This window comes from Homalodisca vitripennis, chromosome 4, assembly GCF_021130785.1.
Source record: "Homalodisca vitripennis isolate AUS2020 chromosome 4, UT_GWSS_2.1, whole genome shotgun sequence".
NCBI lineage: Eukaryota > Metazoa > Arthropoda > Insecta > Hemiptera > Cicadellidae > Homalodisca > Homalodisca vitripennis.
This window is the reverse complement of record NC_060210.1, coordinates 96727140-96753670: the sequence shown is the minus strand read 5'-3', so window position 1 is coordinate 96753670 and position 26531 is coordinate 96727140. Positions and strand designations below refer to the sequence as shown.

Genomic DNA, 26531 nt, shown 5'->3' with positions numbered 1-26531 from the left:
GTATAAGGGAATTAATGAGTTCGATGATGGTGCATGTTTATCCATGGGATTTGAGATTTGGCTGAGCATCATTAAAGCCCATCCACTCAGTAGGCTGGCAAATTTTCTCTTATGTCTGGCTGGAGGCTGCATCAATTTTTTTTTCTGACTGATTGTCTGTAGGACATCTTGTGAAATAAATGAGCTTCAGTATAACATGTAGTCTGACTTACTTCTAACTTGTAGTAATAGCAATTTTTCATTGCAGCATGAACGAGAGAATTTAGATGATAATCATATAGACTGGTAAGTTTCTCCGCTAGTTCATTAACCCTCCGGCTGATAATAAGAAACTCCCAGAATGATAAGCTAAAATTTGCCCGTGTGTAGCATATTTTTAAGAAATTTACTAAAGATATTTAATAAATTAAAAGGTATAAGTGTTATATATAATTTTTTTTTATTAACCATAGAATAATCTACAGTAATAAAAGTATTCACTTACTTTAGCATATTTTTTTTTATTTACACATAAAACTGAAAATGTTAATTAAAAGAAATATTTTTTCAAAGTTTCACGCTTTGTAGCTTTGTTACTTATAAAGATATCAAGACACTCCAAATGTAAGAATTATACACCATATTATAATGAACAAAAATCTTTATGACATATATACACATATTTACAACACAAAACATGTTTTCTTTCAAAAACTGAAAAAATGCACAACTGCTTTTTTTAGTCATCTTTACTAGAGTAGGTCCTCTTCCTCCTCCCTGAATGTGTAGGCCTAGTGAAGTGCTCCAACTTATGGTAACACGTAGGGTGAATACCACAGTTACAACTGGGACTCCAGAAAACACTTTTCTTCCTTTTTACACCGGGATCATCAGCGCAAACAACACAAATTCTTTCATTTTTACCAGGTAAATGCGCAAGTAAATGGCTTCCATCCCCCATTTCATTTGGATTGAGTGTTGCATCTTCCTGGCTAGCTAAATTTGATATTATGCTGTCTACAAAGTCTTCTCTAGACATAGGAGAATCAGTATTTCTGTGGTATAATATATATGAATCAAATACTGAAATGCCGAACAATGCGCCACACCCGCGATGAGTCACCAGTTGCGTTGCCGGTCAGCCGCGTGCCGAGCGGCCTTTGGTTTGAAAACAGCTGACAACGAGTAATAATACGAACGTAAACTATATAAAATGAATTGTTAAATATGAGCATAGAAATCAACTGGTGTAAATTACTTTTGTATAACCTTTGTGGTTTTCGCGCAATAACAACGGAAAGTTGACCGACGGCTGTGCCGTCTTTATCAGTTCACAAGCGGTATAAATAGACGGCTGTGCCGTCGGTCATCAGTCGGAGGGTTAAGGTATTTATCTACTTCACTCTCACTTAAAACATTACTAAGCTCTTCAAGGAATTAGTTTTCCAGGGAGTAAGGGGATCAATAACAAGTAAATGGACCTCCCAGTTACCAAATGAGCCTGTCAAATACTCTCGTCAGTAAATTGTAGCAGTCTCCAATAGATGCAGTCTTGAGCCTACACAGTTTCCTTGATCACAGAACAAAATATTAAGGTCATCTCATTTTGATTTCTCAAGGTATTCCGGAAGAGAAATTAAGTATGGGGTGTATGTTGTATTCTCTGGATGGTTAGAATTTGCCCAACACTGTTTTAACAGAACCTTTTGTATGTCTCAATGTTTGTCACTCAGGCAAGCATAAGTTTCTAATACATATGAGTGTATTAATGACATACTTAAACAAATGGTTGGTTGCCTTTTATAGTTCTAAATGTGCATTGTATTATTTCAGCCAATGATGTGTTGCTTTCGCACATGATCACTTTCCTCAATGACAAGAACGATAAACAGCTACGCATGGCTTTCTTTAAATGCATTGTGGGAGTGGCCATTTACATCGGAGTTCACTGCTCCCCTATCCTCTCTCCTCTGCTACAGCAGGTTAGTATTGATCTGTTATTATTGGAAATACGAAAAATCTGATGTTAGATATTTATCTAAAGTAATCGCTATACGTCTTGAGATAGACAGATCTTAAAAAATGAGATTGGAACTACTTACTCATCATGAGGACGAGATAATAAAGGTTACAGCGGAACTGTCATGACGACAATGCAACCTTTGCAATGAATGCATGAACTGGTAATGGTACTAGAAAGATGAAATTACTGTAATACTGTACATTGGAGACATTCCAGAGGGGCTATATATGTTATTACTGCCTTGCTTCCCCCCCTCCAATCAACTTCTATCCACGAATTTTTATTTGTATTAAGCAGTTTTTATTTATATAACAATGTTTATATAATTTATATTTATCATTTATCTGGAATTGTAATCACTACATAAAAACGTTTTTATATTTTTCCTGTTTTGTGGTACTAATTATTATTGTCAATCTTGATCAGAATAAAACTGTATTTTAGAATTTTTAATGTACCATATTTGATGTAGATTGTAATATTAAACCCTCAAAAAACTAAATAAATTTTGTTTTTAAAATAATTTTATTTAATGTGATTTGTAAAAATTGTTTTGTATTTTGACCACTATTAATAATTGGTATGGTCTTTAACATTGCAAAGAAGCAAATGCGATATGTGTCCTATGACAAAAAGTAACTATGTGAATATGGTGTATGGTGTTCTACTGCAATGGCTGTCAGCTTAAACTACTTCATGGCTGTTGTGAACTCTGCATTTTTTTTAATGTGCGACCTCGTGTCGTCGCGACCGGAAGAGGGCACCTTCCAGAGGAATAATAACCGTGGATCCGCCACTAGATTCCCTCTATCCAAAGCCTAACCAGCTTTGATGACTAAGGATTAACTAATAATTTGGATGTAGTTCCGAAAGGTTTCCTAGCAATTATACCAAGTCCCAGGCCACGTACACCCACTTCTACCGTCCACTCTACCCGATCGCTGCACAACGACTGCCCGCACAACCTCCGGTCTCAGCTTGCTAACCTAGCAGGAATCATCCTACCAGAACCTGTCCAGAAGAATTCCGGATGGTAGGAGGCTCCTATTGTTTAAGCTAAGAGCTAGAGGTTGGCGCAGCTGGCTATCGCGTTCGCGGCTACAGAAGGATTACGCACGCCAAATTCAAATCTATAGCGGCACTCGCCGCATCCTCCCCTCCTTCTCCGAGGAGTTCGAAGGGTTAGCCATTAAGAGTGGTAGAATGGGTGAGAGGAATGTTATCTGGAAGTGAATCAGTTATAGTTAAAATGAGCCAAAAATCTTAAACTAGGACACAGAGCTTACTAAATTTTCAAAAAACACTACCATGCAGAAAGGCAGTGCAGAAACCGCGCCCATTCTCGCTGAACAGCTCCAGTCCTCAACCACAGACAAATTCAACTCATAAGTGGAAAGCAACTAAGATCTATCTATCACCAATATGTCACATACCTGCTACATACTTCTAACTCTTCCCAAGTTAAGGTTGGGCTTCTTTAAAAAGTTTAATTAAATTATAGAAGATAATCTAGGTCAAAGGAATCAGGATTCTGGAAACCGTGTTTGACTGAGAATCTCAACCTTCATTCAGCCCCATCATCAGACTCAGATTTCCCTCCAAAAATAGGCCAAGTAGGAAAGGAGAAGTTAAGGATATTTTATTCTTGTGTAACTCATTAGAATATTTCTTCCATCGTAGCTGGCCATTATCCTAGTCCTATTTCCCTTACTTCCCTCCCCCCCTCCCGCAACGGGAGACAAGCCTGCTACCAACAAGCCAATCCACCGGACGCAGAAGGAGAGGGAGTGAAAGGTCCCCATGACCTCTCTGGAAGAACATATACAATTGTTTTGTTCATTTTCTTTCAATATTTGAAATACAGGAAAGGTGGTGAAAAGATGATATGGCCATTGGAAAAATAAATCCAAATCTAAATGATGAGGTCTCCTAGTGACTACAGTCATAAGAGGCAAGGAAAGAGGAGAATTGGTCTGCTAACAAGTTCTTTAAACTTATCTACCCTATTAGTTTCTCAAGATTGTTTGGTGACATATGGCGAGTAGTATTCCCTAAATGGAGTGTTCAGATCGAGAAGGAATGGGCCAAAAAACAATAACTCAAAAGAAAAAAAACTTCTGTTGGCTCAGAGTTATGATAAGTTAGTAGGCCAGGATAGGATTGGTAATAACCATTATTTTGTGGATAGGATAACCACTCTATATAACTTACACATACAAATAAATATACATATAACTGATCATTATAAGGTCGTAACACGCATGCTCGAAAATACAAAGTAATATTTATCAACAAAAAACCATACACGAACACTAAATTACACAGAGATAAACATTTATAGCAATAAATAAAGTTTGACTAACTGGCGTGAGTGCTTCGCTATAGCTTTAGCCTAGTTGTATATAGGAGAATACTTTGTTGAATAGTCGACTATAAGGGAAATGTTAAGTAATGTCGGTTCTAAAGCATTTATCGATACAAATTATTCTCTATCCATAATTGCCTTAAGTTATAACTTAACAAAAAAATAAATGAATAGGATAGAGATAGTTAAAGATGTGTTAAAGAAGTGTGTTTGGGGTTGCGCATAGGAGGCAATGAGACTGTCGCTGCTCCCAATATTGATTACAGAAAAAATATATAAATAAATGCTAATTCATGGAAGCTGTAAATACTTCTAACAAAAAAAAATCTAAACGGCAGATCTCATAACCAACCATCCCCGTGTAAGTGTATAGTAGACAGTTTGGACCAAACACCAGAATTGCCAAACCCAACACCAGGTAGCAAGAGGAGAGCACACGCAGGTGAACTCCTTAGCCAAATCCACCTCAGTGTCAGGCAGAGCCACCAATGCAGGGTCCCAAAGAAGAGTAGAAAAAGAAAAGGAAATGTTATTTGTAAAGTGTAATATGAAAGAAGAATGGAAATAAACTCAAATTAAACCTAATATCACAATGGCTTTTTCGGAATAGAGGAAATATCTAGTGGCAGATCATTGTTGAGGAGTTGGGAGAATGCATTTTTTAATATGGGATACATGTGCTGACCTCACAAATTTCTTGGTTTTTGGGTCACGCAAGGCAACTGTTACAGGGGAAGTAAAGTTCTCAATTTCCAAAGGTTTAGACCACATAGGCTGCAACTTGGCTGAGATGTGTTTGGGTGCATTACTCAGGTTAAATAGTCGATACATTACTGTATCACCCACTCTAAAGGGAACTTGTGCTCGACCTTTATTATACTGTTTGGATACTTTATCCTTAGCACGGATCAGATTGTCTAGAGCTTTACTCCATCTCTGTTCCATGTTTCTTGGTTCAGAATTAGATTCTAGGAGTTGGTCAAGATTCCATTTATTTTCCAAAGGAGTGCGTATAGAGTATCCCAAAAATATTTCAGAGGGTGATGTGCCAGTGCTCTCGTGCTTAGAAGAATTAAAGGCGGTTTGAAAAAAATGTAGGTTTTCATCCCACTGAGTATTGTCTTTGTGGTGGAAAATTCACAAGGCAACTCCGATATTTTTGTTCACACGTTCAGCGTGCGAACTTTTCGGGTAATAAGGAGAAGTCCTAATGTGTTTAATCCCAAGCTCATCGCACATGTTTTTGAACTGATGAGATTTGAAACAACTGCCAGAATCGGAGACAATAGACTGGGTAAACCCAAAGTAGGAAAATAGGCCTCGTTTAAGGGCATGTACTGTAGTTAGAGCTTTTGAATTCTTAGTTGGGATCATGACTGAAAATTTGCTAAACGCGTCTACAATGGTTAGTAGCCACTGGTGACCACGTCTAGTTCTAGGGAAAGGACCAACATAGTCAATCATGATCTTTTCAAAAGGTCTTCGCGCTAGATCTGACGATAGATAACCATATTTTGTGTTTGGGGCTTGCTTACAGCGCTGGCACTGCAAGCATGATTTAACCATGTTAGTTATTGTTGTAGTAAGATCAGAACTGTAAAATGTTCTTTTTAACCGATTTAGTGTTTTAGAGATTCCCAAGTGTGCTCCAACAGGGGACGTGTGATACATGGCAAATAGCATGTGGTGTAGTTTTTTGGGAACAACAGCACGCGGTCTGCTCTGGGAAGGGGTTTTATAAACTAAGACATTATCAATTATTTCATAGTTTGGAGGGTGTTGTCCAGACTTAATTGACTTAATTATATTTTTTAATTCTGGGTCTAGGGCTTGATGTTCTCTTATGTCTTGGAAGGCTTCTGGTAGAGAGAAAAGGACTAAACATTTTGAGGTAGGATTTTGGGGTTTTGCTTGTCGAAGGTGTTGAACTTGTTGTTGTGGGGTCTTCCTTGTACAAACGAGAGAGGCAGTCTGTAACGACGTTCTCTTTGCCCTTAATGTGACTGACTTGAAATTTAAATGTGTTTATTAAGGCAATCCATCGTGCTATTTTTCCAATTTGCCTGGGGTGGTTCAGCAACCAGGAAAGAGCACTATTATCCACAAAAAGAGAAAATTCTCTATGCTCTAAGTAAGTTCTGAACTTTTCCAAACCAAACACAACAGCGAGAGCCTCCAGTTCAAAGGTTGAGTAGTTCTTTTCATGGAGGTTCAGGGCACGACTGGCGTAAGCAACAGGTGCTAGGCTGCCATCCAAAGTTTCCTGGGACAAGACCGCACCCACAGCTGTGCCAGAGGCATCAGTCTGCAACGTGAAGGGTTTATCGAAGTCGGGTAGCCTCAAAACAGGTGAAGATACTAAAATTGCTTTAAGGGTTTTGAATGCCTCCTCCTGAGAAGGTCCCCATATGTAAGGAACGCCCTTTCTTTTTAATGAATTTAAAGGTTCCGAAATCTGAGAAAAGCATTTAATGAATCTCGAGTAATATGAGCACATTCCCAGAAACCTAGAAAGTTGTTTTAAATTCTTTGGTGTTGGGTAGGAGTCGATAGGTTTACTTCTGTCAGGATTTAGACTGATTTTACCATTATGAAATATGTGACCCAGGAATTCGATTCTAGGAGATGCCACAACCATTTTTTCAGGACTAACAGTCAGACCAGCATCTCTAAGCCTGTCTAAAACTATTTTAAGATGCTGTACATGCTCGTTGAAACTGTTACTGAAGACAACTAGGTCATCAAAATAAACAAAAAGGAATTTGAATTTTATATCTCCAAAGACTTTGTCAAGTAGATTTGCCAAAACCATGCCACCGGATGCTAAGCCGAAGGGCAGATAGTTATACTCGTAACAACCTGTGCTTGTGACAAAAGCCATATATTTTTTGGAATTCTCATCAAGAGGAATTTGATTATAAGCGCTTACAAGGTCCAGGTGGGAAAAATGAGAAGCCTTCCCTAAATACTGGAAAGCTGACTCCACGGTTGGCATGGGAGTGTTCTCCAGCTCAACCATCTTATTTATGAGACGGTAGTCTACCACCATGCGACTTTTACCATTCTTTTTCGGGACTAAAAACGCCGGACTTGAATACGGAGAGTCACTAGGACGAATAATACCCTTACTCAACAGGTCTTTAATATGGCTGTTTAGCTCTTTCAGTTTGGGAGGAACATAATGAAAAGGTTTTGAGCGGACAATCTTATTAGTTGTTATGCGGATGGTATAAGATATAAGTTGGTTTTGCCAAGGCATGGTGTTATGGTATCCGGGTACTGCTGCAATAGGTTTTTTAAAATGTGTTTTTGTTTTATGTTCAAGTTTTCTCCTAATGTTGGTGCTGTATGAGTTGGTTCTATGTTAGGTTGAGCTGACTGATCCTGGAATTGATTAATAATTAAGGTTGTGTCAAAGGAAAAGGTTATTTTACGCTGAGCCGCATTGATCACCATTTTACTGTAATCTACAAAGTCCAAACCCAAAACAACTGCCACCGGCAGGCTATCTGATACAAAGAAAGGAAAAGTTCAGGAAAGGTGTAAAATTTTAAAATGCAATTTAATCTGTTTTTGGAAATTCATGTAAGTACCATTCGCTGTCATGGCTTGAGTTCTGGTGTTAAGTGAGTTGACGTAAAACCCTTTACCTTTCTGAAGATCCTTAAAGACTGACCCAGATATTATTGAGTATGTGGAGCCTGTATCAATTAGTGCTTCAAGTTTGATTTCTTTTATGGATAGCCAGATAGTAAGGGGATCTACGTTGGGTAAAGAAGGTGCCATAGATCGGACAGGGCAATTCACCTTCGGTTTAGGAGAGACAATTTCCCTGTCTAAAAATGCCCCCCTGGGAAGTTTAAATGTTTCGGCCTGGAATTGGACTGACCCGAATAATTAGCTTGCCTATTCTGCTGACCGTTTTGGTAGTTACGCTGACTTGTGTTGTTTTTTTGTGTACTATATTGGCCTGGATGGTTTTTTCCTGATTCCAAGTGTGAATGACTGCCATTACGACTATTTTGAGGTTTATAACGATTAAAGTCACGTGACCGGTAATTTTGGTAGTGGTGTTGACCGTTAGTATGGTTAGAGTGGCCACTGCTTCGGTTGTAAAACAATCTGTTGTTCTGTTGAAAACTTTGATTATATGGTATGGAACTATGAAGGGATGTAGGTGGGGGTACATTGGTTGTTTGTGGAGTGTCATAATATGTAAGACGTAGGTCATCTACCGTGGGGGCCAATTTTAAAAGATCATTAATGCAGTGTGGTGTTATAAGTCCTGATAAGCAGGCTCTAGTGGAGGGATTGAGACCTGCCATAATAGTAGTAAAGACAACTGCATTATCTACTGTAGGGTTTAAAAATGTAAACATGGCACTAATGTTGTGTACATAGTCAGCTAAGGACTCTGAGTTAGTTTGCTGGCGGTACAAAAACTGATTCTGAGCTTCCCTCAGTGTTCTATCAGTTAAGAGTGAAGTACGTATTGTCTGGACCAGTGAGAGCCAACTAAGATTAGACGTGATAGCATTTAACCATATACCACGAAGTCTACCCTCAGTCCGCGGAATAGTATTCGTAATAAATAGTTTGTTACTTACAAGGTTCAAGTTGAATATTTCTGTAGCTTTAATTACAAATTGTACGAGGTCTGGGAGGGACGAACCTGAAGTCATAGGCAGGGCTCTAATCATTTCGCAAACAACAGAAGGAAATGTCGCATCACTATCCCTATTATGGCTTGAGAATAACTCGGCAATCTGTAAAGACACTACTTCTGTAGTGCGTTCAACTGTTGTTTGTGTAAGTTGTTGCATAGCAACTATCAAATTTTGTATATTCGGATCTATTGGTTGTAAAGGTGTGTATGCTATGTTGGGCTGTACCTCAGAATGTTGTGTGACTGTTGGTGTAACATCAGTCGAGGCTGCTGTAGTTTCTAGTTTGGATTCATTAACATTTTCGTCTGAGTCGATTTCACCTAATTTATATTTTTCTTTAACATAAGCACGAAGCTGAACTCTCATTCCCTCAAGTGTACCTGCTGGTGTGATGCCCAATAGAGAGCATTGATCACGGGCCTGAGTTGCTTTTAACTCTTTAATCCACGCTACAGTTTTGGGAATATTGTCTGATTTATACATATTTAAAGAGAGAAAATAGGAACACAATAAGTTAAACAAAGCAAACTGGTACCAAAATATGTTTACTTTTGTAATTATTAGACTGGAGGAGTCTGAAAACCATAACAGTAATAACACAATTATTTCAAACTAATTGGGCTGACTTAGCTTTGAGGAAAATACAGCAAACCAACACCTACTGGGGAGGAAAAAATCAGGTAGTTACTTTAATATATTATAAATTAGTTTTCTATCGATGTTAAAAAAGTTTAAGTAGTTTAATTTTTATAATATTTACTCTGTAAATTAGCTTGTATATATCTTTTGAATAAATAAAAAGTTATTATATTCAAATTGCATTGTTAGACTTATAATTATTGTAACAACAGTTTAAGTACCTGAAACAAATGCTCGTATCCAACATTAAACATATTTCCAAGCGAAGTGATATTTAGAACACAAAGGTTAAGATTCTACTGAAAGTAAAATATTGGCTATAACAAAAATAACAAAGTCACCAACTACCTTACCTGTATTCGTAACTCAAGATTAGTTACAAATGATCGTTGCAAGCTGCAATTTACACAAAACAAAAGCACCAGTCATTATTATGTGTTTAACACTAACTAATATAACCAATATCTAAACGTATATAAGGCTAAGTCGTAAAATAATTTAAAGAAATCATTCGGTTTACAATTTATTTAAGTGAAGACGAAAACAAATCACCGTTGACTTACAAAGATAACTTACGTAGTACCTTAAAACATTGACCGGAAATTATAAAATATTCGTGCTTAACTGTAGTAGTAAAATCTATATTAACCTCTTCAAATCTACAATGTAGAGTAACATAATTAGACTTCGCTATCTACGGAGTGATACAAAAACGGGATCTGAGGAACTCTGCTTACACAATTACGTGGTTGCACGGCAAACTGATTAAACTTGTGTCGAAAAATATTGCTTTAGTTCCAAAAAGAAGAAAATCTAAATCAGATAAAAAATTAAGTAAAATAATTGTAACAATTGCGAGCTTAGAACTATAACTATAATTACGAGGAAAATTGACAAATTTAAATTTTAAAACTGTCTTAAAACGAAACGAGAAATTCTTGTTTGAAACAGACAGACAGACGGAAATTACGAACTCCGTGATAATAATTTTTAAAAGACTTAATCCTTATGAAAAACTTGAAAAAGGAATTGTGGCTGTAATAAATAAATGGACAGTTATGTAAATAAAAGTTAACAGAAAAATACTGCATAACACCTATAATTAGTGAAAAAAATAGTGTTACAGTCTAAAACAAAGTATACTTCAGGTTACTAGTATTTAAAAAAACTAAATAAATTGGTTATTAAAATCGTAACTCTGCTTAGTTAAAGCTTAAAGGAGACTTTACTGTTAGTAGTTATTAAAAAATACTAAGTTATTTAAGAAATACTGTATAAAAAAGGGCAAAAATTTAAAATTATTAAGGTTGAGCTAATTGATGAATAAATTTTAAATTAAGAACAAAAAAAATAAATGTTTAATTCAACGTATGTAAGAGAAGTTTATAAATTGAGCTTAATTTAAATTACTAAAACTAATTTAGTTATCTGATCGGTTGGTGAAGGTTGCTGCTTCCCTCATGGCGTCGGTCGCTGCCCTGTGGTGATTTACGCCATTGTTTGAAAAATTACCACTGTTATTCGAAAACTAAAAAATGGACGGAATGTGTGAATTTGAAATTAATGCCGGTTAGGAATGGTGTTGAGAATCCGAGGCGGACGGCTCGCGCTATCAATATTTGCGACCTCGTGTCGTCGCGACCGGAAGAGGGCACCTTCCAGAGGAATAATAACCGTGGATCCGCCACTAGATTCCCTCTATCCAAAGCCTAACCAGCTTTGATGACTAAGGATTAACTAATAATTTGGATATAGTTCCGAAAGGTTCCCTAGCAATTATACCAAGTCCCAGGCCACGTACACCCACTTCTACCGTCCACTCTACCCGATCGCTGCACAACGACTGCCCGCACAACCTCCGGTCTCAGCTTGCTAACCTAGCAGGAATCATCCTACCAGAACCTGTCCAGAAGAATTCCGGATGGTAGGAGGCTCCTATTGTTTAAGCTAAGAACTAGAGGTCGGCGCAGCTGGCTGTCGCATTCGCGGCTACAGAATGATTACGCGTGCCAAATTCAAATCTATAGCAGCACTCGCCGCAAATGGAATGGCTTGATACACATCTACTGAGCAAGTTTGTTGATAGACCTCTTGCATTAATTAGTGCTGAGCACTAGCAACATCACATGAGACAAAAGTAACTATTTGAAATCAGTAATATTACGTTTCAAAACTCAGTATTATCTGAGTCCATGCTGTATGGTTTGGCTATACTCTATGCAAATAAAAGTGTTGTTTTGAGTGTTGTTTTGCCCATGCTTATCTGATCTCTTTCTCAAGTTGATAATCAACCTAACAAATAACTACATTCTAGATTTAAAAAAAACAAATTATACAAGAGCGTTGTAACATGCATAAGTCAGTAATCACAACAAACATTAAAAGGTGACTGCATATATGTTCACAAGGATCATAGTAGTCGGTTTCGCCTTGTCACTAAAAAGTTTTTGACGCAAATTAATGAAAAGATTTGTAAAAATTGTTAGATCACGATCACTCAATTTTCAGAATATTTTTTCCCAGATTGCATGAAGTTTAGTTTATTAGTTCAGTTCAATTTGAATATCGAGTTTATCGTATTTAGTACATTGATGTAAAATTTTTAAATTGTTATTAATTTCTCCCATGTCATGACTGTTGTCAATAGGATGCTGGGCAAAAGACGTTTTTTGTTTATTTATCCGCACGTTGGAACGGACTACATTTTAACTTATATATAGACACCAATTCCATTGTTTGGCTTGTCGTGGTTGTTCCCATTCCTGTTCAGGATGTTATGTACTCTGTTATTTGTTTTAAATGTCAGATCCATGCTGTATGGTTTGCCTAAACTCTACAGAAATAAAAGTGTTGTTTTGAGTATTGCCCATTCTATTGTCATCTTTGTGAGTATTTTTACTTTTAAGCTTTAAAACAATTCTGTCCACTAAGTTGATATTCCATCCATTAGATGTAGCAATATGATTTATAATATTGACTTCTCTATTGTAGTTCTTGTGACATAACGGAACGTTTAAAACACATGAACCATGGAATTGCAGATGGCTAATTTCCGTGAAACAGGGTGGAAATAAGTAGAGTGTATGGTCTGGTCTGAATAAGTGGGTTTCCTGTATATGTTGTATTCTAACTTATTGTTGTATTTTTCTAGGATGAGATCCAAAAAATGTATTATTTTGTATTTTAATATTGGAAATTCTACTGGCAGAGTATTACCATTGAAGAGTGCTAGTGTGTCATCTACATATCTATGGTTAAAGAGAATTTTCTTACTGAATTTATTTTTATTTGAGATAATAAATTCATTTCCAATGTGGTTTCAATAAATATCAGATAATATTCATGGCAGAAATGAATCCATCACTTAGCCGTCGGTCTGAATGTAGCATTTTCTATAAAACTGGAAATAATTTTGTTTTAGGACTTCTTTCAACGTAATTCATATATAGCTCCAGATAGCAGGTTCGATTTAGTGAGACTATTTCAACTGTATTAAGTGTTTCAGAAACCGGTATGTTAGTGTAGAGGTATCCACATCGAAAGAGACTAACATTTGGCAGATTAATGCTTAAATTTTTTCTATTAAATCGTAGGAATTCTTGAGACTTAAATTGGATCTGAGATGATATTCTTTTAAAAAATTTTCAAGCTTTTATGCGACTTTACAAGTGGGGTCAGAAGTATAGTCCACAAGAAGCCTAATGGGGGTGTTAATTTAATTTTCAGTAAATGGTATTTTAATTTTATTGATGTGTAACACTTTTAACTCTTTTTAACCACCTGATGATGGAAATTTTGTTCCAAAACATTTATTGGAACTGTTACTAAAAGATATAGTACAATACTAAGTTGATATTTAAATTTCTAGGGTTTAACCGATCCAGAAGAGTTTGTGGTGAGAGAAGCTATCAATGCTATGTCAGCTCTAACGGAACTCAGCCTGCTGCACAAACCTGCCATGTATGAACTGTTGGCTGAGACCGCCTGCTTCCTGGTGCATCCCAGTCTGTGGGTCAGACAGGCAATAGTTGGATTCATCAAGTCATTGGCTAAAGTGCTCAGCGTTGTTGATGTTCATTGTAAAGTGATGTCTCTGATTCGTCCGTATCTCAAGAATCATATGATTGAGCTTCATAGAGAGGTTAGTAAAAATACCATGTTTTTAGTGTCTGAAAACCTTTGTGTTTCCATTGTTCTCGATTTTTTCTAAACAATATTATAAAATAGCAGATATTGCATTTAAAATTATATCTTCATATTTCTATATTTTATGAGAATATGATTATTTGGATAGGATAGATAAGAGCAGGCTTATCTCTGTGAATTAAAAGGTTAGTCCTCCTCTTCCTGACATAAAAAAATTTAAGTAGAACATAAGTAGAATGTTTCATGCTTACTCAAAACTGTATCAACTTATCTTTCTGGGTAGAGAAATGAGTGTCTGAGTCAAAAAGAAAAGTTTCAGTAAGTTAAGAAGAAATCTATCTCTGCTCTTTCTAACATACTCAGTGACTCTTATCGAAACCTGGTTTTGCTTCTTTATGCAATCAAGTAAACAAAAACTGTTGTATTTTTATTAGTTGCCACCATTCATTATGTGAAATAAGCCACCCTTAAATAAAAATTTGGTTTCATTCCATATGTAGTAGATCCGTATTTAATGAGTCTGTTCATTCTCTGCCTTGTTTAGACGGCTCTTAAATACCTCAGAGATCAAAATCCCAGCTCTCAATGAGGAAAATAAATTGTTCCTTGTTGTAGATCAAAATTCACTAAATTTATTTATTTAAATTATCAAGTTCAATTCACTAAATTTAATAAATATAGAATGTGAAGATTTAATTTAAAATAAAGTTCAATTTTTCAATTTCACGTGAATACTTTTAATATAAGTATTATTTACCCACAAGAATTAGAAAAAAATAAATGTCCTAAATGAATTAAACATTGTTTAATGTATGGATAAAGTTTTTGATAATCTAAGTAATAAAATTTGTTTTTTTTTCACTTTCTCTAAATAACAGTTGATTTATATAGATAGACTGTTTTTGTGTGAGTCCAAAATCTATTGTATGGTTTTAAATTTTCTTTAAAACGTAATAAGTAAATATATTGCCATGTTATCACAATTTTATACCTAACTTGTGGCTTAATATTATGACATCATTCATGTTCACTGTGTGAAATACTTGAATAAAGACAATTCTAATTCTGCAGCAGAGTCATCGCCTTATAAGGAGTTGTTTACTTGTTTCTCATGCGATGACTCAATTGTGCAATTGCAATGACTCACTTGTGCAATTACGTAATGAATTCTATTTTTCTAAATGTTGTTTTGAATTAATAGGGCTGAAAGCCAAAGATTGTTACTAATTAATAGGAAAATCTGCAGGCTTAGCTTGAAAACTGTCTTCTAGGGTCCACTAATTGAAAGAACACATAAAAGTACACACATTTTACACATAATTAGAAATTTTCAATTGCACTGCAGTCCTCAACTCTGTTTAGTTGATTATAGTTTTTTTTTATTTTGCTGTAAAAACCAGTACAATATGTTTATTAATTTTCGATCCATTAGAAATATGCAAACTGAACGTTGACAACTTCTAGTCATTTAATTTAATTTAAGTATATTTGCAACATTGGTGTTGTCATTTATAAACGTAAGAATACTTATTGACTGTCCGATTAGTGAAATATGTTTGAGCACTGTTACAAAAAGACAATTCCACAACTTGTAATCCCTCATTTGCTTTGTTTTCCCCAATGAAATTTCTATTCCACGTTTTTGTGATTTTTCAAGCAGCCAGAGAGAGAACAATTTCTCCTTCGGCGAACCTTTGCCTGAATATTGGGAATAAATCCTAGCAATATAATTAAAACACAACATAGCTAGTACGTAATTGTTGTGTATTAAAAAGATCGAGATAAGGGAACTGGTTGAAATTGCAAAGTATTGATTTTACTCCTAGATTAATTGTTGGTACAGTGTTGCCAGCTGTAATGGAAGAATATTTTGTGATGGGGCAATCGATTGAGTTCAACAATCAAGCAATCTTTACTACTCATCTTTACTTTTCATCTACCTTCATGATTCAAATTAACACGTATTTACACTAAGACATAGAAAAAATAATAACATCAAAACATACAGAATAATTGAGTGCTGAAAAACAAAACCATTGTAACAACCAGGATGAAGTGAGACATCGCAGTTACGTTACCTCATACAGAATCATTTAATATGACAATGTGCCAACGCCACAAGGTGAGAGGGGCAGGGGAGTACGATAACTCCCCATACGGCCAGGCTTGAAATAGAAACTAAATCTGCTTAGTCAGAAGTTTATTTTAATAATAATACAGAGTTTTATTATGTGTAGGAATACTGTGGTACCTAAATAATTAAATGGATTGAATTTAACAAAAATTTTTCTTTGATCTTTGTTGTCCTGATTGATCTTGCTTCATTTGTTCTGTCTGTTTGTCTTTCTTTAAATATTATAACTAAAAAACAATTAAACAATGAATTATGGACTTAAAATTTTACATGAATACTTATCATTATTCTATCTACTTACTCATTATATTTATATTCATTACTTATCGATTACTATACTTATTATTATGATGGGTAAATTCAGAATTTTTTAATCTCAAATGTAAACATGAATGTAAAAAAAAATCAATTCCCAAATTTATGAATTTCGAATCCTAATAGTTCTTTTTAGCCAAATATGATTTAGAAAAGCTAAAACCAAACCAATTTCTGTTAAACTTTGGGAGACCGTTCAATAACACAAAAAGTAATCTAAGAATACCACTCTCTTTCAAAGGGATTTACACATTGTCAGAAAAATACCTATATTTTAGTAACTAAGTCATATCTCTTACCTTCTACTTTAATTTGTTAGATATTGGATTCCAGAATACATATCTTTAATGTGCAAAAAAATGGACATATATTTGTATTAGTTGTAAAAGATATTTTATACTAAATGTCTTTCAAACAATTCATACCGCCTCTTGGCATGAAAGAAATAATATGTAAACATAATATATTTTGTGATAGAAATATTTATACAAGTACAATAATTGCGAAATAAAAATTAATTAATGATCTTGTGTACACAGATGAAGCAGACACATGTTTATGTTCAAACATAAACATAGAAAATGCAAACTGAAAGCAAATATTTGAACAAAATCATGTTTATTTGATAATTTGGTTCCGTATGATTGTTCAGATCTGGACCTGTTCCTAACTATGACAACTAACAAGTGATGTGGCACTCTTTATGTTGACAGGTGCTAGTGTTGAGCTCTCTGCACCCCAACGTACCTCGGGTGGTGTACGATGAGGTGGTCCATTGTTCAGATCTGGACCTGTTTCTACACACTCTCGTCGAGAGGCAAAAGGCCAGGCACAAGCCCTCGCACATACAGACACCTCTCATGTCCAACCTGTCTGTGTCACCTAAGCAGAATAACAGTATTAGAGCGGTGAGAACACATATGTTATACACTTCTGATGTGCTACACTTTGTGTTTGCTTTTGTTCATTTCACAGTTCTCTGAATTTTTTGTCCTTTTGTGGCAATAGGCTTTTTTCTTCGTTCTCTTGCCTGCAGCACTTTGCAAGGGAAACAGTAAAGTCAACTTTAATTCTTTTTACGTGCTAAAAACTATAAAGGGATAGCATTCACCTTATTTCTTAAACAGTCAACTGGCTAACTTTTCCACCTAAATTTACGTAGCTTACTCTTTCTCTGCACCTTCTCAGTATCACGGCAAACACAATCCAATTATAGATTTGTCACTGAGGACCAGAACACTGATTTCATTAGGATTATGCTAGGTCTTGTTAATGGTGGTACTACTAGGGCTGAAAGTTGGATTATGCTGTGAATAATTGGTCCAGTGAGACTGAAAATTGAATGCCTGTTGATTTCTGACTTAATTATAGATTTAACTTTTTTTGTGAAATCTTTACAGGAATCTTCTCAAAGAAAGAAATTTATTGGTAGGAGTCAAATAGAAGGGTATCAAAATAATTCAAAGTATTAAACAGTAATTTTGTAGATCATATATTATTTTTAAACTTATAAAATTCACGACTAATTGTCAGACATGTAAATAGTAACAAATTCTCCACACATTAATCTGTTGGCTACCAATGGAGTATATTGCCCTTCATCATTTATTATCAGTATAATTATCTATGACGGTCGCTACCCATCAAGCTGAGTTCATAATTTTGGAGTCGAAAAATATTCCCGATATCGGTTATTTTGGCATTGCAATATTGTTTTGTGTTTCGAAAGCAATATTGTTGTTTACAATTTCATCTGTTGATTGTATGTTTAGATTAGTTGAAGTATGAAATGACGTAACGGTAAACTGACTCTTTGTTCTTTTCTGAGTTTTAGTAACTTTTCAAAAAACATACTCAATGAAGTATTATACAAATATGAAAATATTATATTCTTGGGAGGTACCAATATTGATGTTAGATAACAATAATGTAAGTAGGAATAGGCTTAGTAATATGATTCTTGCAAATGGTTTTCATTATGTTATAAACTTTCCAACCAGTGATCACTGAAACCACTGAAACTACAATAGATATATTCACTAACTTAGATGAAAAATGTTGCAAAGTCAGAGGGTACTAAGGTACTCAGCTTTCAGATCATATGACCAGTTTTTTAATATCTTTACAAATAAATCTCACAAAAGAAGTTGTACTTACTTTTAATAATCTCAGGGGTTTTTTGATACTAATGTTAATAATAATTTTATCATTGAAGTGGAGTCTGAGACATGCCTAAAATTGTACATGGCTCTTGTATATTATAAGTATGATGTTTTTTTCAAACACTTAAATTCTAGAAAATGATGAGATATCACAGTGATAAGAGAATGTTTCCTACAGAGTTAAAATAATAAAAAAATATTATTGATTTTGGTTCAAGAGAAACAAAAAGTAAAGTTATGCATAAACAGTTAAAAGAAATGAATAATAACTTCAAAAAAGTAACTGCCTGTGAAAAGGAGTATTACAAAAGTAACTTAAATAAAACTTCAAATGTAAATAAGATAACTTGGAATATTATTCACTTAGAAACTGGGAAAAAAACTTAAAACATATAACCTTTAACCTTACCTTGAAACTTAATGGCAACTTAAATTCAGACCCTGATATGATTAGTAATGTTTTTAATAATTATTTTAATGATATGTTCCTGACTTAGACTTGTCAACTAGAATTAATGGCCGAATTTCAGATACTAACTTAAGTGATGATATACTTATATGTAAGTCTGTTGATGAGAAGGAAATTAGCAACATAATAGGTAACTTCAAAAATTCATGTAGTTCTGGCTTTGATGAAATACATTGATACTCTTGAAAAGAGATGAATCTGTTTTGTCCAAACCAATAGCTTATGTAATACACTTGCCATTTGTATATGGATTTTTTTCTGATAAACTTAAGGTCACAAAATTTAAGCCACTGTTCAAAAAGGGAGAAAACAGTGAAGTTGAAAACTATCGTCCAATTACTTTGCTACCATCTATATAAAAAATATTTGAAAGAGCAATATATAATTAGCTAGTTAATTATTTAGAAAGTAATCATCTTTTGGATGACTGTCAACATGGATTCAGAAGTAGAAGATCAGTTTAACCCTAGAAGTGGCAATGCTAAACTTCCACAGTGGCAAGCTCTTTTTGGCCACTTTGCAGAGTATTTTTTAGAAATTCACCAAAAATATATTTTTTACTCTAACCTAGTCATGTTGCATACTATTCTTCAGAAAGAGTTGAATTTTCATATTATGACAAAATAAAATGATTTCTTGAAACCTGAATTGGACTTATCATGTGAAAAACCAAAAAAATGTTGATTGACCAAACTAAAATTGTAACTTTGACACTTTGTAAAAAATAATAAAAACATAGTTACAGAAAATCCATTATATACCAAAAGGTAGAAACGATAATTACCTACAAATACCAAAGGAAACAGTTTGAAAATTATAAAAAATAAATAAAATAAGTGAAAAAATAAAAAATAATTTTTTTTTGCAAAATAGCAAAAAAAGTTGTTTTGTTGAAACTGGTAAAAAACAACCTAAATGCTGTAGAATCTTTGCATACTATATTTTATTTTGAAGAGAGTTTTTCTACAGATCTACTAGATCAGTTTATTACAGTAAATTATAATTTCTAGTTTTTTGGTTGTAATCAAACTTGAAAATGAAATTTGGTACCAGGAAACAGTGAATAAACAAACTAACACAAGATCGTAAAAACAATGCCAAATTTATTACAACCAAAAAGATAGACAATGTTATAATAATAAAGAAAATATATAGCTATATGTACAAGCCAAGAGAAACGAAACAGTCACGTAGGCCTACTCAGCTAGTTTTGCCACAGACCACGGGAGAAAACTAAGGATTATTTCAGTTAGTGCCATTGATTATTTCATCGTGATGTTGATGATACTATATGAAATGTATTTGAAATTTAGTGGTGAACGCAACTGTGCAAACTAGGGGTAAAAACAATTATCGGTTGCCTAGCAATAAGCGGCAATGTGAAGCGACTTCTAAGACGTCGCTTGCCACATCACAGCAGCGTAAATAGAATGTCTCAGACGTTGCTTGCCACTTAGAGGGTTAAACAGTAGCTACTGAGTTCATTGAATCAATTATTGACTGCCTGGATAGCAAAAAAAAGAAGTAGGTATATTTATGACATCACCAAAGTTTTACACTCTTTATATCAGTGGCCGCCAAACAGTCAATCGTGGGTTAGTTTTTGCCTTGATTATGAATTCTTCTGAGAAGATATTATCATCTGTATGGGACGGGTGTGAAAAATCAGTGTACACAGTTTTACGTGGTTCACGTACCCGCCACCAGAATCGCAACCATCACTTCACCCATCAGCCCCTCCTTAATCACCCACTAACCCACAAATGTTCGGCTTTTGTCGGTGATAGTCAGAACTGCTCGGCTGTCAACCTGCTCTTTTGTTACGAGTCGTTGCCCATTTCAGACCTCTGAAACAGTATTCAGAGACGCTCGTGCAAAATTCTTGTGAATTGAATAATAGCTCACCCAGTCACCGAGCAACAATCCATGGGAGTGGCCAAGATAAGCTAATTATCCACATAATTTTGATTTTGGTGGTAAATCTGGTATAAATCCAAATGTTGCTAACCAACTAAATATTTAAAATAAAGTATAATAAAATACAACTTTAACGTGTTATATCATTGTTTAATATTTTTAATTGATCCTAAGCAACCACACAATAATTTCTATTGCTAAAAGGAAAAATAATGTTATACCTATACCTGAGTGTAAACATATTTGAATTTTAATTGGTAGTCAATGGTTAACAAATAATCATCTAAACCTAGTTTAATGTGATAGAGCTTCTGGTGTTCATAAAGCTTCAGATCTTGCATAAACATTAACCCTTTGAGTGCCGGAGCGTTGCTATTTGCGATCCTGCATTATATGCAAGAAATGCCATAATCGCTATTTGCGACTTCTGCAGTAAGGCTTATATTTTATATAGTATTTATCTAAATTGGCTCAAAGACTATACATACGCATTCCAAAGGCTTCAACGTAACTTTTGATGAAGATTTGTTGCATTCTGGTTAGATTCTGATTTTTATGGCGGTTGTAAAGAGAGCGTGAGTTTGGAATCGACAACTACACGGACGAGCCGTCACATGTTTTGTTTGCACTGGTGTTTAGGGTATTTCACAAATGATTGTAAATATTGAAAGTTTTTAAGTGTAAATGGGTTCGTAGTGTTAGTATCTCCATATTATTTTGTTTGTGTATGTTGTTCTAGTCTGTGTGTAAGTAGAACAATGATTTGACTGTGAGTTACGGTGATCGTAAGCAGCTAGTACTTTACTAAATACGTTTGTATAGTTTTTTATGTTTTTTGTGTTTGTTCATTGATATTTATAAGCAATGAGTCGTAAAAACATTGCTGACAATGAAGACCTAGTATTGCAAGCATTAGATTTAAGCATTAGCAGTATAGACAATACACAGAGTGTTAGGCTAGGTTAGAAAATGTCTAGTTTTGTAGTGGTTCATATTTTCATATTTATTTTCCAAACTTTATTTATAAGTATAAAAAAAGTTTTTAAATTATTTTTGTAAAGAATTAAACGGAGTATAAGATAGAATAACTGAAAGTGAAAAAATAAAATATTTCAATAACACGAAGTTTTGTCAAAATAAAAAACAAAATGTTTTTGTTCATACATTTTTTGTTAATGTTTTTTATCGGTATAAAAAAGGTAAATAAGTAATCAATGTGTTATATTAATAAAGAAAATATATATATCTACAAAAAAAAAAAAAAAATCCAGGACATTATACAAAAAAATAATTTTTTTATGAATTTTTTTAACCAGACCCTTGCAAAATCAGGCATTTTCACTCAGCATTTTATGCATACCATATAGCAAAACGCCACGCACTCAAAGGGTTAATATCATCTATTAAAAATACATATTTGTATATTCTTGTTGTATAAAGTAAAATTACAAGATTGCAAGTAAATTGCTCATAATAATATGTAACCTTATAAAAGTGAATAATTCTGTAATTCCTAGCTCACAAACTCCTTTTTGACTTTGATTTGTCAAATGGAGTTACATACAAGTTATACAACTATTTTCTTTCTTTAATACTCTTGTCTTTAAGAATTATAGAAAAGGTGATACCTGTAACATTTTATTCTGATACCCATTCTAAAATTGTGGTCCTGATTCTGAATTCAAAACTGTGGTCCTGTGTTGGTAACCAACATGCTACTACTGCCACTAAACTGCAACTGATATAAGTGGTAAATTTTTATTTTAACTATCTAACTACCAGGACCTCTTCTGACAAAAATAGTTCCAAACAATAACTAATGTATAGAATATAGAACTAAATAGCAGTACAATAAAGGAATGCTCACTAATTGTAATATCGGTACGATCTTCGTCTTGAACTTCAATTAAACAGACAGTATTTTCAATATCTATGCAACTACACAATATAAGATACAAAAATGAAGCAATAAAAAATATTGGTTGGTAAATCTATTGTGTTAAGAGAATTATATTTTAAATCTGATATAATTATAGATATTATAATTATTATTTGAAAGTATTGTGAGTTAAAAAAAGTATTAAAAATATAAATTAGTAGCAATATATATATATATATATATATATTTTTTTTTTTTTTTTTTTCAGAATCTAACAAAGATTAATATTTGCATTTAAATTAGGCCACAAAAATATTTTATTTGAACATCTTTTTAATGAAATGGAAATTTTGCAAAAAGAGTTTTTCAAATTTAGGAGGACCATGGCCGTCATATCAAGTTATTGAGATAAAAATTTAAATATGATATAGCCATTTTGTGTAAAATTTCATCTAGTTTCAGAAAACATGAACTTTATACACATATATGAAACCATTATAAGGCTATAAAACAAAAAGCGGTTATGCGCATAAATTATAAAAAATCAAGTCTATACATAAGAGTGTGGTAATGCAAGTTTTGCTAATACAATTCTATATGATTATATATTATATGCATATTTTCTTACTCAATATAACATGAACTATACAGCAACAATGAAATACGTTCTATAACTCATTTTTGAAAAAGTACAAAAAGTTACTTTTTCCCAGTATTCAAAAACTGAACAAAAAATGTCCATACAGCAAAGTAAAAAGTATTTTTGAAAGTTTGAAGTATATCAAAATTTATGGTTTATAACTGATGTTTTGTAGTTTTAGAATACCATAAACTATATCTAAATATATGAAATAGTACAAAATTTACAAAAGAAATGTAATAACACACACCAGTTAGAAAAAATTCAAATCAACGATATACACTCTGTTACTAAATTAGCTAATGTTTGTTTACATCAGCGTGAAAATTGCTGTATTAGAATGAATAATAATATAATCGTGGATAATATAAAAGTGATAAACAATAAAAAACAATGTGAAATGAATTTTAGCCAAACAAACTCCAGTACCCTATTCAGAGCTGATAATTTATCAGATTTGCATTTGAAGAGGTGTTGTGAGTGCTCTCTGAATATGGTGAGGATTACACTTCAAACAACTGCGATGAAGATTAATTAACAATTTGTCTACATCTTTCCTACTTTATTGACGTATTTTTGGATTGATTCTCAGCAGAAGAATTATACTGTATTATTATTAAAGACTCTTACTGAAGGCACCTCCTGTGTAGCAGAGTATTGACAAATTAATATAGTGAAGTATATTTAAGGTTTCAATTTTGTACTTATGAGTTATAAATCCTGATTGTCACCTTATCGTGCTAAGATAAACTTAAAACAAGGATAAGACTCATTTAACCATAAATAACACTCTTTACTGTTGAAAATGTACTTCTTTATCATGTACTTACCTTGTGTGATTTATTAGTTCTATTCTTTTCTTGTATCAGCTGTTTAGTCGGCTCACGTCAGAGGGTATGACAGAGAGCGTGGAAGATCAGCTGATTGCCATGTCTAAACACTTGCGCAAGATCCATAAGTACGGCGGCAGTGGTGATTCCGGTCTTTCTAGTCATGGAAAGGTATGTGAACTTTGCAAAATCAAACTCCATTTGAGTCTGTGCTTGAGCTAGGCCATTTGCCAAGCATGACTTAGTAAAGCTTTAGTGGTTTATTTATTAATTTTCTCAAATGATTCTGGAGGTTAATTAGATTTTTGATGGTTATTTTAAAAAAAATCTGCTGAAAGCTACGAAAACACCAAATTTTGTGTGGGTTTTTTTCATTAACTCAATGTTAAATGTTGTCGTCTGTATTTAGTTATTTGTTTTGAAGTAATGTTTTGGCAATTTAGGGTACTGGTAGAATTAGGCTTTGAATTTCTAAATAAAACTAACCTTTTTACTTACAAAATCAATATATTATTGTGTGACTAATCTTGCTTTTTATATGATTCAGCTTTTTTACATACTAGACATAACGTTTATAATGAAGATTGCACATAGACATTTGAATATTTGCAGCCTGACCACAGTATGCTGTTGTAGAAAGAGAGGAATTCATTAAACATTTAGGAATCCATCTTGATAAGAAAAATCAATTGGAACATTTGTATTAATAAATACAATTTAAACAATATTTTGAGATACTTTTATTTTTTACGAGAAATTTGTAATGGAGACGTTTTTTATGAATGTTATATTTTGCTTTGATCTGATGTAGATTAGAATATGAAATAGTTTTTTGGAAAGGGACATATTTTAAAAACATTAAGCCATTATACATTCTACAAATACAATCCATAATATAAATGTCCTTTAAAAATAAAACTGAGTTTTCACATCCTCTTTTTGAAAATTTAAAAATACTTCTATTGCAGTATATGTTTTGTTTACAGTGTAATGAGACTGTTCTACAATAAGAAAGTTAACATGCCTTGAATAGAAATGGATTTTTTGACCCAAAATCTTGTACAACCTTTTTTACAAAATCCTATATTTTTGTTGCACCTAGAATTACCAGACCATATTAAAATTTCCAAAAATGAAAATATATTTAAAAAAAGATTTAGGCATGAGTTATTTAGTATAGTAGAGATATAAACACTGCTGGGGATTCCTGAATGAAGCAAGTTTAAGTTATAATAGCATACATTTATATTGCAGCAAGGTATTGTTAATTAATTGTGTAATGTTTATTTTTATATCTGTAATAACAGTATTAGTATTCTGTTATTGTTGTGTGCAGTCTTTTTTTGTGTTTTGTTCATATGAAATAGATGCATGTTTTGTTTTGTTTATGTTTTTTGGAGGGATGAGTTGAATTTTATTTTTCTGTTATGTTGAAGCTGGATTATTGTATATATTTTGTTATAATACACTTACTTAGCTCATAGTAAATTAGTTTAATCACAAAAACGATTTCTTTTCAAATATTTTCAAACAAAAAAAACAACAAACTAATGGTCTATATACATAAACAAGTATAAACAATCACGAATCATTCTCTATTAAATATTTGAAAATTAACTTAAGATGGCAAACAAAATGGAATAAAATAAAATTAAGGCAAAATAAGTAATTGTAGCCTTTATTATAGGCTTTGAAATTTAAATGCACCCTTCAGTTTGGTCTCGGTCATTAGACTTACCAATCAGCTGATACAAGAAAACTATGACTTTTGACAATAACATAAGTCACTCTGTGGCAACCGTGTCCTGTTTCCCTTTGAAATACTCTTCTCTTAAAACCACTACTGTCATCCAACACTCCTCCTACATTACAAACATTACTTTAACTCATACTTCAGAATAATTAACAGCTGCCCCATTGTATTTTGTCTGATTTGTTGTATGTTTTCAATTCTTTTCCTTTTCAGTAGAACTTTTAATTTTGAGAACATTCACAAATTACATGAGGAGCTATGTTAGGATCGTAGATAGGCTGACTGATAAATTCTGTTTTACTAAAAAGTGTAGATAAAATTTGTAGATTGTGTAGATGAATGAAATGGCTTGGTGTCGTGATGCAAGATCCAATCACAGCATGTCCACAGTTCAGGTAGTTTCATTCTTACTGTATTTCTAGCTGCTCCAGGACATCCAGATAACATTCCTTGTTTGTTTGATTTTGTGAAGTGTATTCATTATGAAAAACACCATCCTGATTTTTTTAAAAGCTGTGAGCATTACTTGCTTAAAAGCAAGATAGAGCTTTTATTTCAGTTTTTTGGTGATAAACCCCATGTCTCATCACCAGTAATAACATTAATTTTAAAC

The 26531-nt window shown here is 33.5% G+C and overlaps 1 protein-coding gene across 1 annotated transcript in view; it reads left to right on the top strand.

The window, feature by feature from the left end:
- The first annotated feature begins 1077 nt into the window (after positions 1–1077).
- The window catches only part of LOC124361126 (phosphoinositide 3-kinase regulatory subunit 4-like), a 60648-nt gene continuing 35194 nt past the window's right edge, over positions 1078–26531 (top strand). The window contains exons 1-5 of the mRNA XM_046815161.1: positions 1078–1116; positions 1761–1961; positions 13542–13814; positions 16982–17176; positions 24205–24336. Of these exons, the coding sequence (XP_046671117.1) occupies positions 1078–1116; positions 1761–1961; positions 13542–13814; positions 16982–17176; positions 24205–24336 (840 nt within the window). The remainder of the gene's footprint in view (positions 1117–1760; positions 1962–13541; positions 13815–16981; positions 17177–24204; positions 24337–26531) is intronic.